The following is a 15,722-nucleotide window of genomic DNA, read 5'->3' on the forward strand; positions in this document are numbered from 1 at the left end:
GAAAATACATACCCCCTTCCCCTGACGAAGGACACGTTAGCCCACTTGGCTAAAGGAATTTTTTTTACCAAGCTGGATTTAGAAGAGGCTTATTATTGGATCTGGATTAGGGAGGGGGACGAATGGAAAACAGCCTTTAATTGCCCTTTGGGGAGTTTCCAATTTAAAGTGATGCCTTTTGGACTGCAGGGGGGCCCTGCTGTATTTATGCAGTTGATAAATCAAGTGCTCCATGATCATTTATACAAGGGGGGGATGGTTTATCTTGATTACATCCTTATTTATTCTGAAACATGGATGAACACATCAAAATGGTCCATGAGTGTTAAAGTGACTGTTGAAAGCCAAACTGTATGCAAAGCTGTCAAAGTGTGAATTTCACCAGACACGCCTTGATTATCTGGGATATCGCATTGCTGACATAGCTTCATTTCCTGGAAGGGGGGGAATACCTTTTGAAGTATGGACTGATCACAAAAATTTGGAGACTATAAAAGCCCCCCCGCAAATTATCTCCGAAGCAAGTTTGGTGGGCTCAGTACTTCAACCATTTTAATTTCACTTTAAAATATTTTCCTGGGGGTAAGAACTTTTTGGCTGATGCCTTATCTAGGATGCCCCAGTTCAAGAGCAACTGAGACGAAGTAATTAACTGCATTATTCCTCTGCCACAATCCACTGCTCAAATAACAACCAGATCGCAGACACAGCGACCCCCTGCTGGTCCTGACGATTGCTTACTAAAGGAATTGAAGGAGAAGTTAGAGACTGATGCCTGGTTTAAAGATAACAGATCTATTTTAACCCTAAGAGGGGGACTGGCTTGAAAGGGTTATAAGTTATACCTCTCAGATGGCCTCAGACTCCAAGCATTGCAATGGAATCATGACGCTAAGCAAGCGGGTCACTTTGGATTTTTAAAGACATTGCATCTGGTGCAGAGGCAATTTTGGTGGCCAGGAATGAAGAAAGACATTGAGAGTTATGTTAAGAGTTGTGCCACTTATGCTACCATGAAGAGGCGTCCTGGAAAACCCCCAGGATTATTGCAACAAGTCGCCAAACCCTCTCAGCCTTGGGAGGAGATAGCTATGGATTTTATAGTGGAATTACCTGAGAGCAAGGGAAACACTGTAATATGGATTGTGATTGATCTATTTTCCAAACAAGCACATTTCATCGCTTGCTCGGGACTTCCCTCTGCCCAGAAGCTAACTAAACTGTTTTTGAAACACATATATTGACTCCATGGTGCCCCAAAGCGGATTATTTCTGACAGAGGGGTCCAGTTTACTGCTAAATTCTGGAGAGAGTTTGTTAAACTGATTGGGTCCTCCCAGGGGCTTTCATCTGCTTTTCATCTGAATACTAATGGAGCTCCTGAGAAAGCTAACGCAATGGTGGAACAGTATCTCAGATGCAATGTAAATTACCAGCAGTCCAATTGGGCTGATCTCCTCTCTTTCGCAGAGGTAGCCTGCAACAATACGGTGCACAGTAGCACTGTACTCACTCCATTTTAAATAGTAATGGGTTGAGATTTTGTGCCCATGCCTGAGAATCCACAGGAGCCTCCTACTTCCCAGACTCTGGACCAATGGGTGACATCATTCCAGGGGGTTTGGGTGAATGTGAAGAAGGCATTGACCAAAGCTACCAAGATTTACAAAAAACAAGCAGACAAACAATGCTCCCCTCAGAAACCTTTTCATGTTGGACAATTAGTTTATCTTTCAATGAAATATTTAAGATTAAAATTACCCAGTAGAAAATTTGAGCCAAAATTCCTTGGTCCTTTTCTTATCACTAAAATCATTAACCCTGTCACAGTGGAATTGAAACTACCACGATTGTTGGGGAAAGTTCACCCTGTATTTCATTGCAATCTATTGAAACCTGTGTCAGAATCCTCTTTGAGACCTGTCCCAAAGAAACCACTGGGTCCAGTGGTGGTGGAGGGGGAGACACATTATGAAATAAAATGTATTCTCAGTTCTAGCTTGTACAAAGAAAAGTTACAATACCTTGTTCAGTGGAAAGGTTACCCCCTTTCAGAAGCTACATGGGTGAAGTGTACAAATGTGAAAGCAGATAGGCTAATAAAGAAGTTTTACGATAAATACCCTCACAAACCTTGAGGGAATGCTTAACCTGGCTTTTCTTTTTCCTGAAGGAGACTCTTTCTGATGAGGAGGCAACTGTCAACTTTAAAAATGAGGATGACTGTAGCCATCTTCCTTATTCATTTTTGGCTGACACATAGAAAGGAGGGAGGGGGGGTTGCCAGTGCTTCGCTAATCTAAATAAAGTTTTATCCCATGGGAACCAAGGTCATCGGCTGCTCCTGTAGTTGCTTGCATAGCCTTAGGGGTGGGATTTTTTAACTTTGTATTGGGGAATTGTTACGTGTGTCTTCAGTCTTGGTTTCACTTTTGACGTGCCGATACTTTGTAACTAATAAACATGTTCTTTGAGGAATTTGCAAGCCTCAGAGTTCTGCTTTACTTGTCTCTGTCTGTCGGAACCATGACACGTCGTTGAAGTGAAAGATTCACTTTTACTACTTTCAAGCGGTTACATCATAAGCAAAACTGGATCTGAATATTCCCATGCAAAGCCTGCATTTTTCCCACTTCCCTGCCCCGTCCCCTTGACCGGTTCATCAGTATCCAATTGTGTTCATTTTAGATGTTTTGGAAATGGCTTTGAGGTTTGGCGTCTCTTCGATGCAGTTTCACATTCCACTCTCACTGTCTGTCCTTGATCAGCCAGTTCGTTCCAGATTGACACCTCTAGTTCCTGTCACCATGTCATTCCCTTCCTTCCTCCCCCTGTCCATTCCTTACTTTCCCCCCCCTCCTCCTCCTCCCCTGTATTTTATGGCAGGATACCAGCGAAGCAAGGTGTGCTGAAAATGGCAGACCTGACATGTAGTCTGATTTGTTGTATGTAATAAGTATGAGGCACTTCTGAGAGAGATTTATATGATATTTGGTAATGAGAAACATCAAAATTTGGGAATTGTTTCCTTTTGCTTCTTTTTCTCTACAGCATGCAGAAGACATGTCACTTAAAATCAAGTATATCAATATAAATTTAAGCAATATAGTTTTACTGAGCAACACTGGGAAAGAGAACCTGTTGAATTTTGGATCTTCCGGAATAAATGAAATAAATTTTGCAGCATACCTGTCAGAGGTAAGGTGTTGACTAAACTGTTTTTCAGCTGACTGGGATGGAGAAAAGGATGAAAAAATGGTTGCTCCTCTAATTCCAGACACCTGACAGGGAGGTGTTTTTCACTTTGCTTTACTCTGATAGTTATAAGAACAACTGTTATTTAACAGAATAACAGAGTTGGAAGGGATCCTTGAGATCTTCTAGTCCAACCTCATACTCAAGCATGAGACCTTATGCCATTCCAGTCAAGTGGCTGTCCGATCTCTTCTTCAAATATATACTGTATCATCAACACACAAAGAACTTTGCCTCATTTTGAAAACAAAAGTGACCATTGCTTATGTATTATGACCAGTCAGGCTGCCAAAATCAGGATGGGAGCAAACACACATGTACTTTTTGAAGACCGGTCTTTATCCCATGAAGGCTTGCCAATCTTTGTTGTACTACCAGACTGATTTTTTGCTACTACATTCTAACCCTGTTCTCCCTCTACAAAGTCTAATGCTGTATGATTCCCCCCCTCTAGATTAACAAGAGCATCACCAAAATTGATCTGTTGTTATATGCAAATGATTTGGAAGCAAGAGCAGATCAGCTGGTAAGTTTGATTCCTTGCTGTGAAATGGTGACAACATACACCAATCTTCCTATGATCTGAATGAGTGACACTTATAACTACTGAATGCTGAGGCTGTCTTAAAGCATGCAAAATACAGAGCATCCTCTAACAGTAGTTCTGGGGCTCAGGTCTTGGGGTTACAGCAACATTCAAAAACTTCTTTTGAAAGTTATAGATAATGCTGGGCCCCAAAATAACTAAATCCAGTCTGCAGAACATAATTGTTTAGGAGAAAAGAGACAGGTTCTCATTAGAAAAGTTGTTTTGCTTCTTTTAGGACCCCACAAGACCATCTAGAACAGTGGTTCTCAACCTGTGGGTCGGGACCCCATTTGGGGTCGATCGACCATTTCACGGGGGTCGCCAAGCAAGGCTGTCCACCATTTTTTTTCCCTTTTCCGGCGGGTGCCTTACCTCCCCTGAGCTGGGCTAGCTGGTGGTCGTCCTGCTCTGTCTCTGCCACTTGCCAGCTATGCCTCGGCCGGCGCAGGGGACGGAACCACGCATGTGCGGCGCTACCAGGCAGGGAAAGTCCTTGACTTATGACCGGTTGGGTAGTCCTCGACTTATGACCGGTTTAGTCCTCAACTTACAACCGGTTTAGTCCTCGACTTATGACCGGTTGGGGTCGCAGCATTAAAAAGGTTGAGAACCACTGATCTAGAATAATCAGATGCTGGCTTGAAATGTCATATTTCACATTTATAATGAAACTTCTCAGTAGCAACCATTTCTGCACTTTTTTATCTGTTGAAAAAATGGTTGGGCTTGCATCACATGGAAGCATGTATTTCCCTTAATAATAGATTATTCTAAGTGGAAGCATGCAGGTAGGGAAAGAAGGAATATTATTTTTCTTTTCTGATATTACTGCTTTTCTGTTCTTTAATAAAAGCAGAATAGCTTACATATTGGAAACTATACATTTAACTGTTTTCTTGCATTTCCAGCCCAAAGGAGCATTAGAAAATGCTTTGAAAGGACATGCAAATACAATTCGGCTGATACATAACCAGCAAGTTGTTCCACTGGAACAAGGAATGGTAAAAAATTTACAGTGGCATTGTAATAAGCTGTAATATTGATAAACTGGAGCAAGTCCAGAAAAGGGCTGCCAAGACTTATGTATTTGTTTGCTTATTTATTTATGTGTCAAATTTATATAGCTGCTCATCTCACAAAACAAATTACTCTGGGAAGCATGCAAAAAGCTACAAACAATTAATTACTAAATATAAAACAATTATTATCATTAAAACATTAACACCTATAAAAACAAAACTAAAACGAGGAAATATTATGTGAAGGGATGTTAATAATAACCATCTCAATACTTCATCAGTGCCCTGGGGTCCTCAGGGTAGATGGCAGATGGTGAAAAGACCTGGGTATGTTTACCCTGTAGACAAGAGGTTTAAGAGGGACATGATGCTTGTCTTCAAATATCAAGGGCAGTTATAACTTTGACTTATTCTCACTTGTTCGAGAATGGAAGACTAAAACAAATGGGATGAAACTTCAAGGATGTAGAAATAAAGTAGACTTTAGGAAGAATGTATTGACAGTAAGAGTGTTCAATCAGCAGAATAGGTTATTGCATGGAATGATTTCTTCTCCTTCACTGGAAGTTTTCAAGCAGAGGCTATATCTAGGGATGGTATGCGCATTAACTTGATGATCTCATAGATCCCTTCCAACTCTATGATTTTGTGATTCTATTCTGTTTGGGAATCAGCGGACATACAAATTAGGTGGCTGGGTGAATGGATGGGTGGATTGATGATAGATTTTGAACAAAGAGCAAATTTTCCTCAAAAATTTAAACATGGACTTAATTCTCATAAAGTGATTTCTAGAATAAAATAGTATTTTTGAACCTGCTAGACCATTTATAGACCTCATTAAACTAGAGGATGCCTTCCTATGTGAACATAGCCATGGACCATTATGTTTCCATTTTTTTCTGGTGCTTAACTGAGAAAGAGATTATTAGTTTGCTTCCACTATTAAATTAAACTTAATTATACCAGGGTAGAAGCTCTCTAATATTATAGAAGTTAGGTTGTGAGCTGAATAGTCATGAAGATTGCTGTGGCTTTCCGTATCTTGCTTGATTTCAGGACTTTGGTTTTTTTTTCTGTGTCTGCGTTTGCTAATTTTTTATTAATGTGGTAATTTGTCTTGAATATCTTCTCTGAAAAGCCTATTCTGCTTTATTGGGTTTTTTTAATATATAATTTTTCCTGCTGAATCATTCTTAATCGTTCTCAATCTTCTATTTCCAAAAACTGGCTGTCAAGAAATATGTTAGAGCTAGGGTAAGTGTTTTTCCTTTCTTATACTGAAATTAAATAATTAACTTAAGCCTGCTTCAGGCCATTGGCTGTTCGTCTTTATTAAGCATCATCGTAGTTAAGCTTGGTTTTAGTTGAAGCAAAGACTAAAAAAGCATCAAAGGCTTCACGGTAAATTGCCTTTGCTAATGTTGAATGTGTTCGTTCAATAGCTAGAAGTATTTTTAAAAGCATTAAAGAATGTTAAAAATCATGAACACTAGCTACATAGATTTGTAAAGAAAATAATTTTGAGATACTTTTATAATCTTGTAGCAAAGACATGCAAAGACCTGTTTTAATGCTGGCCCTTTATAATTGTATAGATGAATATACAATTCATCTGATTAGTTAAACTGCATGATAGTAGCTGATTAGTTAAACTGCATGATACACAAACTAGGGCCGTAAGAGGAAAATACTAGAATTATGTGTTGCTATAATTGCTGAGCTGCTTGTATAACCTTCAGCCCATGTTAAGATTTGTGCTTTTCTTCTTGAATTGTACAATTTAAGCATATGCACAGCATCCCATCTCAGTCCTTATTCTCCACTGCTGTTAAGAAAAAAAATACCGTAAGCAGAAAAAAATACTCACTCTCTGCCCTTGAAATAACTGGGGCAAATGGATGAATGTTTGCAAACCCTTGAGTATAAGAGAAGAATCTTAGGAAGCAGGCTAAAATGGAAGCTCTCCCAAGTCTGAAACTTCCACCGTGCATTTTCAAAGGAAATGCTCTTTAAACTGTATTCTGCAACACTAACTGAGTTAATTAGATCTATTTCCCAAACCACATGGTGTTATGAGATAGAAGGGTTTTCAATTGTTTTTCTATTATTTGTAGCCACACTACAGAACAGCGTTGGGAAAACTTGCAAACCACAATATGGCCTCATTGTTTGTATAATATGTAATTCTGCCTTTAATAGAAATATTTGGATTTAAATTAGCACATGACTATATATTAATCAGAGACTTTAAAGCAGTGTTTCTAGCTATCAGTGTTTCTGAAGTATGACTGGGGAATTCTGACAGTTGAAGTCCACACATCTTAAAGTTGCTGAGGTTGAGAAACACTGCTATAAAGTACCGGTAATACTAGGAAATAGTCTGTGTTCATCCACTTAACATAAACTTCTGTTCCTGTTGCAGACAGGTGCAATTTTAGGACCATCCACCAAATAGGCATAGTAAATTTATACATTGATTATATTTTGAGTATACTAACTAAACCAAACTAGTTGTGGTACTATTGCTACTTGTCTTTATTTTCACAATTCTAACAACTCCCCCACACATACAAATCTTTATTGTATTTACAATGGCATAAGAAGTGTATGGCTCAAGCTATTTGTTGAGTGCAGTATAAGATGATAGAGACAAAATATTTTCTTTATTTTAAACCAGAGCACTTTAAACCAGAGTATTCAGTTACTACAGAAAACTTCATTAGAACTTCAAGTAAGTTTTTCTCTCTTACTTTCTAGAATAAATGAACATTTATTTCTCAGTATTTTGCTTATAATAGGCCAACCTTTGTTAAAAACTAGCTATTGTTTTTAATGAACCTTTAATTTTTTTAAATTAAGTATTAAAGAATAAGCAGAACATTTTAGCATACATTATCTCCATTTAATAGGAAATTAAGTAAAAGAGAAGTTATTTATCTAGTTTTCTTTTTCAATATCCTGCTATGGATTTTAATCTTTTTTTCTTTAATAACTATGGAGATCTAGATTTTTTTTTAAAAAAAAATCCAGTGTCTGAATAGGCTTCATCACAGTTGGATGGTATGCTTCACTTAAGTTTTCTTCTCTGGCTTTTCCAGGAAAAAGTGAGAAGTGTTATCAGTGCCATCGAAGCCACTCAACTTCTTATAAACAATAATGCTTCATTTATAATTGTCCAGGTAAATATCTTTGTCATAGTAACGCTTAAAACAAATCCGTACCTGGAACATAGCTTGGGATTCTTATATGCCTCTTAACAATGGTTTCTTTCTTTCAAGGAAGCTAAGAAATACATGGATACTATCTTAGGTTACTTTGAGCAGTATTCAGTGTGGGTGAAGGATTCGGTAAGACCTTTTGGTTATTGGCTTGTTTTCTCATCAGTTATGGAAATCTATATCAAATATGGGAGATGCTGCCAAGAATCAAAATTTAATACATTTCTGTCTTAAGACAGGTGTGGAGAAGCATGTTCATGGACACTTAAATTTCATTAGTGTCAACGCTGCAAATACTGTATATTCTTGCTTTGACAATGTGCAGAACTGTCTGGTATTTGTATAGTTAAACCAGCAACCAAGAAAGAGGGAGGAGCATAAGGATAGCCCGGGAGAAAGAAACCGGAAGTAAATCACATCTTCCAAGTTGATTGGAAGATGTGAACCATGACCCTACAATAAGGGAGTGGAAATGTTTGGAATGTTATGCGTACGGAAGAGAAGCAGATCTAAGCATTTCATCCATATTGTGCTGACGTATCTGTAACATTAATGAATGCTTTTAGGAGAAAATATGCCTGAAAGTCCTTTTTAGTGTTTCATTAATCAGACATTTGACAATTAGAACATCTGATCTGTATCTCATCTCTTGTAGATTACTACACAAGTAGCAACCTGTAAACCGATTGCAAATACGATTGATACAGCTGTCGATATTTTTCTATGCAGCTATGTAATGGATTCTTTGGTAAGCGGGAAGTGGGGGAAGATGTGGGTGTTAGAGCAGACTTCATTTAAGCCATCTCTCTGCCAGAAACTTTATCTGCCCTTTAAATTGGAGAAGCCAATAAGATTGTAAATTCTTTTCTATTATCATTTCACCTGTGGATTTATGTCATTTTCTGTTGAATTCCTCATAAAACAAATTTATTTGGAAATGGACTCCGATAACCAGCCTTATTCAAAAATATCTTCATAAGATAAAGGAAGGATATAAAGGAAATAACTTTATCAAGATTAAGGAAGAACTTGTAAATAAGAAAAAAAAATGCCTACACTAATGTGTGTCTTTTAGCTATCTGAAAATACTAAGTCAAGAAAAAATATTTTTTAGTGCCATTTAAATGTGAAACCAAAGTAGTTTGCTATATTTTGAGTTTGATGCCATGTAAAATTAGCTGTCCAACTATTTGTAAATATGACTTTTTGTTTTAGGCATCTTCCTAAATCAGAGCTTCACAGCAGAATGATTTTATGATCTTGTAAAACTGAAAAGTGTTGTGTAAAAATGGCAGTTTCTGTGAATTGCAGATAATTCTTGAAAGCTGATGGCATATTTGGAAGCCAGGCCCTTTTTTGCATGATTTTGTCCCTGACATCTTCTGCTTAGGATTTTACAATCTGTTCTCTGGTTTCAGAATGGGACCTTCAGGCAGGGACCCTTGGCCACACCTCCTTCTCCTCCCACCTCTGGCCTCAGCCCATTTACCATCAGCATTCCTCCTCGGCTGACCCTCCCTGCCCATGCTCCATGGCCAATGGGGCCCTTGCCCTCCACCTCATGCCCTTCAGCCCGGCCCTATCGCCGAGGCATCCTTTGTTCTGGGCCTTTGGCTGCACAGGACAAATAACCACCAGCCAATCGGGTGGCAGGGACAGTTTGCGATGGGTGATGGGTGATCACAGGGGCTGTTGAGGGGGCAGTGTGCGATGCAAGATTTTTTTTAAAAAAAGGTGCTGTGGCTGCTCTGCAGGTTTGGGGACCTGGCAGCTCTGTCACCAGGACCAGATGGAGGTGGAATGGCAGGGGGAGTAGCAGCCACTGGAGCCACTGGAGAGGTAGGCAGGCAAGGGTGTGTTGGGGGAGACAAGAGAGGGAGGGATGGTGTCAGGACCCGCTTCAAAACCTTTTCCCAAGAAAGCAGAACTCTTGGAATAGATTCATCCCAAAAAGAACTTTTATTAGGAGAAGTTGACAGCAGGCATAGAAGGTAGGATCTGAGGGTTTCCCACTCAAATCAAGAGGTTAAAGGAGCAAAAAGCAAACCCCACCCCAACAGTTCATCCGGTCAGTTCAAACGGGCCAATCCCCAGGTGTTAAGTCCGCTGTGGGAACGAGGCTGATAAGACCCCATTCCCAAGGCTGTGAAAACATTGTTGGATCTTTGCACCTTCTCTTCCGCAGTGAGAGATAAGCCTGATGGCAGAAGGCACATTCCTTTCTCACCCCAGGATGGCATCAAGGGGAGAATAGTTCAAAGAGCAAGCAGATAGAGGAAGCGGAGAGGATACACTGTAGCAGCTAAGCGGATGGCAATACACATACAATTCCCCAAAAGTCTCCCCCCTCCCCCCAGGAGTGTGGCAGAATCCATAGAAAGGAAAAGGAAAAGAACCCCCCCCCCACCAAAGAAATGGATTCTGACAGATGGGCACCTCAAGGGGGCTTCACAAAGACAGCTTGGCTGGCAACTGCAAATGAAAGAGGGGAGAAGGAGCCCCTTCCTCCCTTCCTGGTCCCCCCAACACACTCTTGCCTGTCTGCCCCCCAGTTGCCCTGTCGGATGCTACTTCTCCCACTACTCCCCCTTCCTCCAGTCCTGGTGACAGAGCCCCAAAACTTGAAGTGCAGCCGCAGCACTTTAAAAAAAAAATCTTGCATCACACACTTCCCCCTCCACGGAGCCTGCGATCGCCCATCGTACACTGCCCCTGCCACCCGATTGGCTGGCGGCTATTTGTCCCATGCAGCCAAAGGCCTGGGACAAAGGGTGCCTCAGCGAAAGGGCCAGCCAAAGGGTGCGAGGCAGAGGGCAAGGGCCCTATTGTCCAGAGAGAACGGGTGGCAGAGGACCAGCTGAGGAGGAATGCTGGAGGTAAATGGGCTGAGGTGGAAAGTGGGAGGAGAAGGTGGTGTGGCCAAGGGTCTGTGCCTAAAGGTCCTAGATCCTCTGGTTTGGCTGGTTTGGGCTGCCCTTTTCACAGAGGGATCTCTAGTAAGGCTCTGATCCCACAGGGTAAAGCTTCATCCTGGCTAACCTGGAGGAGCAAAACAAAAAGGAAGCTGAATTCAAGGCTAAAGTAAACTTTCCTGCAGCCATTTTTGGTGGCTTCCATTTCAAGAAAAGACTGAATGGCCTTTGATCTCATGAGCAGTAAATGCCTTTGCTAAGTTGTAGGACTTAGTAAACTATACTTGAACAACTGCATCCCTTGAAACATACATTTTTATCCTTCTTAAAATTGAGGTTTTGCTTGATTATTGCTAGAATACTCAAGTTACTCTGGTTTGGTGTTTTTACCTATGTGAAAAAGGATGAATAGTTTTGAGATGAAGCATACAGAAAGAATGAGGAGGAAGCATTCTAAGCAGCTTGGATTAGATATCCATTCAATTGTTCTGTTTCCTTTCTGCTAGAATGCTTTCTGGTTCGGACTAGGAGGCTGCTGTATCTTGCTGATCCCTGCCATTATTTGTGCAGTGAAACTAGCCAAATTCTACCGCAGGATGGATACTGAGGACGTGTACGATGAGTAAGTAAGAGTAAAATGAGTCAGAGTAGCAGGTGGCAGGATGGTGTGGCTATAGAAATTGAATGGATATATAAATTATCAGAGGAAGCTGAAGCATTTTTAGCTCATGACGAGCCTTTGCGTGATGGTGTAAAAACTCATTGGGTCATTTTTACTTGGAATTATTTAAACTTTCCTCCCAAATTGGATGAAAGAATGAGATAGGCTGAGCTATTAGATTTGGGTCATGTAAGAAACATTAGGCTTCTAAGAGCTGCAGGATGCACAGACTTTAAAACACATGCCTGATGTTTTAGGGTTTAAGGGGAAAAGAAAACCCAAGTGTATCAGTACATCTGTACAGAAATGTAAGGTGAAAGCCTTCTTGAATGCATAAAGGGTTAAAATTAAAGAAAAAAAGAATGACATTGCCATAGGTACAGGTCACTCAACCAAGCAGAAGAAACAGATTAACCTTTTGCTAATCATTTAACTAATGTATGAAGGAAATGCATCACAGTAGTAATGAGGGATTTCAACTACCCTGACATGGACTGGGAAACAAACTGCATCAAGTGGGAGATGGAACATGTTCCTTACAAGCCTAGCTGACAACTTTGTCATCCAAAAGGTAGAGGACAAAACTAGAGGGTCAGATATACTGGACTTAATTCTTACTAACAGAGATGAAATGATAGAGGGGGTTGAAGTTGCAGGAACTTTGGGGGAGAGTGATCATGTCACATTGGAATTCAGTATAATGTAGATACAAGCAATAGAACAAAATCAAACAAAATCAAAAGTCTTAAACTTTAAAAGAGCTGATTTTAACGAATTCAGAGAGAATTTGGAAAGGATTCCATGGATGAAAATCTTAAAGGGGAAAACAATTCAAGAAGCTTAAGAAACACTGAAAAATGTGATTTAAAAAGCCCATTGAATAATAATACCAGTGAAAAAGAAAAACAAGAAATCTATAAGAAACCAGCATGGATGCATAAAGAACTCTCTGATAAACTGAAAGACAAAAAGGATAAGTACAAAAAATGGGAAAAGGGACACATAACTAAGGCAGAATACCAGCGCATAGTCTGAATTTACAAAGGTGGTCAGGAAAGCTAAGGCTCAAAATGAACTAAGATTTGCAGTAAATGTCAAAAATAATAATTGTACCCATGATTTCTGGAGGCAAGCTGTTCCACTGGTTAATTATCCTCACTGTCAGAAAGATTCTCCTTTATTCCAGGTTGCTTCTCTCTTTGATAATGTTTCAACCATTGTTTCTTGTCCTGCCCTCTGGTGCTTTGGTGAATAATGTGACCCTCTCTTCTTGGTGGCAGACCCTCAAATACTGGAATACTGCTAGCATGTTGCCCCTATTTCTTCTTTTCTTCAGATTATCCAAACCCAAGTCCTGTAGCCATTCTTCATATGGTTTAGTCTCCAGGCCTTTAATCATCTTAGTTACTCTTCTCTGATTTTTTTTTCCAAACTCTCAACATCTTTTTTGTGATATGGTGACCAAAATTGGCTGCAGTATTCCATGTGTGGTCTCATTAAGGTTTTATAAAGAAGTAGTAATACTTCGCGTGATCTTGATTCTATGCCTCTGTTTATACAACCCAGGATTATATTAGCTTTTTTGGCTGCTGCTTCACACTGCTGGCTCATAGTCAAGTGATCGTCCACTAGGAATCCAAGGTCCCTGTAAGGACCCACCCCACTTTGCATCTTAAGAAGACAGAACTCCTGGAATATTTCTTCCAACAGGCATCTTTATTAAGAGAAAGCTGGATGCAGGCATTCTAGACAGGACTTGGGTCCAAGCTTTCCCATTCAAGGTTTTAAGGGATCCCCCATTAGCCACACCCCTGTCACCCCCTTCTCCCAGCGATAATCCCAGGCATTATATTCTCACCCCCTTTTCCTCATTGCCGGGAGGAGACTTCAAAAAGGATTACATGAAAGCTAATGACCCCCATTGTTATTGTTAGTCTGTTTGGTGATATCCACATCCAGTCCCTTTGAAGTAGGCTGAAGGAAGTGAGGGCCATAAAGCCCCTTTGTTCACCCCTTCCCTTCATCGTATGACAGAATCCAGAGCAGGCAGAAATGCGGGTTTTCATAGTTGATAACTAGAGATGGAATATATTTGGATTCTGACATCCTGCCCCCTCAAAAATAAGATAGATCCACCTGAAAGAAAACAAAACAGGTATAAAAGTTAGTCAGGTTTGTTAGGATACTCTGTGTGAAACTTCTTTAATAGNGTTCGCCTTCCACCATGATTGGAGGTGGTGGTGGTGGGATTTTTGGCCGTAACGATGATTGATGCTCTCTTTTCAGCAAGCTGCAATGAAAAATTGGGTGTATTTGCCTGAGATTTTTGGGTAATTCTAATTCTACTGTTACTGGGTTTATGATTCTTTTAATTGGAAAAGGCCCTATATATTTTGGTCCAAGTTTTTTTACAGGGCTGTAGGGACTTTAGGTATTTTATAGATAAGTACACCATTTCTCCTATAATGAATGGTGTAGGCTCAACCCTTTTTTTATTGGCTTGTGCTTTGTATGCCTGCCTAGCTTCGTCTAGTGCTTTTCTAACTATTGGCCAGGTGTTTTGTAGTTTTTCCATCCATTCTTTCAGTGATGGGATCGTTGGTTCGTTTGGGGTTAATTCTGGCATGGGGTTGAAACTTTGACCGTTGGCTATTTGAAAAGGAGTGTAACCTGTGCTGGAGTGGACTGCATTATTGTACGCAACTTCTGCAAAAGGGAGTAGGTCCGTCCAATCGGACTGCTGAAAATTAAAAAAACATCTTAAATATTGCTCAAGTACAGAGTTCATTTTTTCAGCCCCCCCCCCCCATTCCCTTGTGGGTGATGGCTAGATGTTAGTCCCTGAGTGGTCCCTAACAGGGATAAAAATTCCTTCCAAAATGCAGATGTAAATTGCACTCCCCTATCAGAGATGATGCATTGGGGTGCCCCATGCAATCTGTAAATGTGCTGGACAAAAAATTTCGCTGACGCTTTTGCGGTGGGAATCTTTTGGCAAGGAATAAAGTGCACCTGTTTGGAAAACAAGTATTCCCATTGCTTTCTGGTAATTCTACAATAAAGTCCATGGCTATTTCCCTCCATGGGGCTGAAGGATTTGCCACTGTTTGTAACAGTCCGGGCGATTTCCCTTGCAACCTCTTTGCCATTGGACACTTTGGGCAGCTGGCCACATAACTTTCTATATCCTTTTTTATGGATGGCCACCAAAATTGCCGTTTAGTTAAGTGTAATGTTTTTACAAATCCAAAATGCCCTGCTGATTTTGGCAAAGTTGCATGAATGTGACTCTCTGGGTTGTTGGTATATATAACTTTTCCCCTACCCAAGGCAATCCGTCTCTCATTGTGCACACATGTTTATTTTTCAGGAACCATTCATCTGTTTCCAAACCGTTCCGGAATTCAATTCCAGTTTGGCTGCTCAGTTGTGGTTTTAACTTAGCTTGGGCTCTAGTGGTTACTGGTGCTGCCAGTTGTGATTCTGCCATCATCGGTTTAGAGTCTGTGGTTCGCATGCTGTTATATTGGGGCATGCGAGATAGTGTATCTGCCAGGAAGTTCTTTCTCCCCGGCAAATGTTTGAGCTTAAATTGGAACTGGTGGAAATGCTGGGACCAGCGGGCTTGTTTGGGGTTGAGCTTCCTGGGTGTTTTCAGGGCTTCCAAATTCTTGTGATCAGTCCACACCTGGAAGGGAATTTTGTTGCCTTCTAGGAACTGGCGCCACGTGAGTAATGACCAACATATCCCGTATGCCTCTTTCTCCCATACGGGCCAGCGCTGTTCTGTTTCTGTGAGTTTCTTGGATGTATATGCACAGGGTTGCAATACCCCGTCATCATTTTCTTGTAATAGTACAGCCCCCACTGCCACATCGCTTGCATCCACTTGTATTACGAAGGGCCTATCCATGTCTGGGTGCCTCAGTACTGGTTCGGCAGAAAAAAGTCTCTTTAATCTCTCAAACGCTGTTTGGCACTCCATTGTCCATGTTAGTGACTGGTTAGGTTTTACTGAGGATGCTCCCTTTGTTTTTAGTAAGTTAGTGAGGGGCAGGGCTATCT

At 40.6% G+C, this 15,722-nt stretch overlaps 1 protein-coding gene across 1 annotated transcript in view; it reads left to right on the forward strand.

The window, feature by feature from the left end:
* PROM1 (prominin 1) overlaps positions 1 to 15,722 on the forward strand; it is a 185,930-nt gene that overhangs the window by 160,483 nt on the left and 9,725 nt on the right. Inside the window, exons 18-26 of the mRNA XM_015821550.1 lie at positions 3,052 to 3,198; positions 3,710 to 3,781; positions 4,753 to 4,845; positions 6,103 to 6,120; positions 7,544 to 7,597; positions 7,965 to 8,045; positions 8,145 to 8,213; positions 8,740 to 8,832; positions 11,503 to 11,618. Coding sequence (XP_015677036.1) covers positions 3,052 to 3,198; positions 3,710 to 3,781; positions 4,753 to 4,845; positions 6,103 to 6,120; positions 7,544 to 7,597; positions 7,965 to 8,045; positions 8,145 to 8,213; positions 8,740 to 8,832; positions 11,503 to 11,618 — 743 coding nt within the window. The remainder of the gene's footprint in view (positions 1 to 3,051; positions 3,199 to 3,709; positions 3,782 to 4,752; positions 4,846 to 6,102; positions 6,121 to 7,543; positions 7,598 to 7,964; positions 8,046 to 8,144; positions 8,214 to 8,739; positions 8,833 to 11,502; positions 11,619 to 15,722) is intronic.

Source organism: Protobothrops mucrosquamatus, unplaced genomic scaffold (genome assembly GCF_001527695.2).
Source record: "Protobothrops mucrosquamatus isolate PMUCROS unplaced genomic scaffold, P.Mucros_1.0 scaffold1347, whole genome shotgun sequence".
In the NCBI taxonomy this organism is placed as follows: Eukaryota; Metazoa; Chordata; class Lepidosauria; order Squamata; family Viperidae; genus Protobothrops; species Protobothrops mucrosquamatus.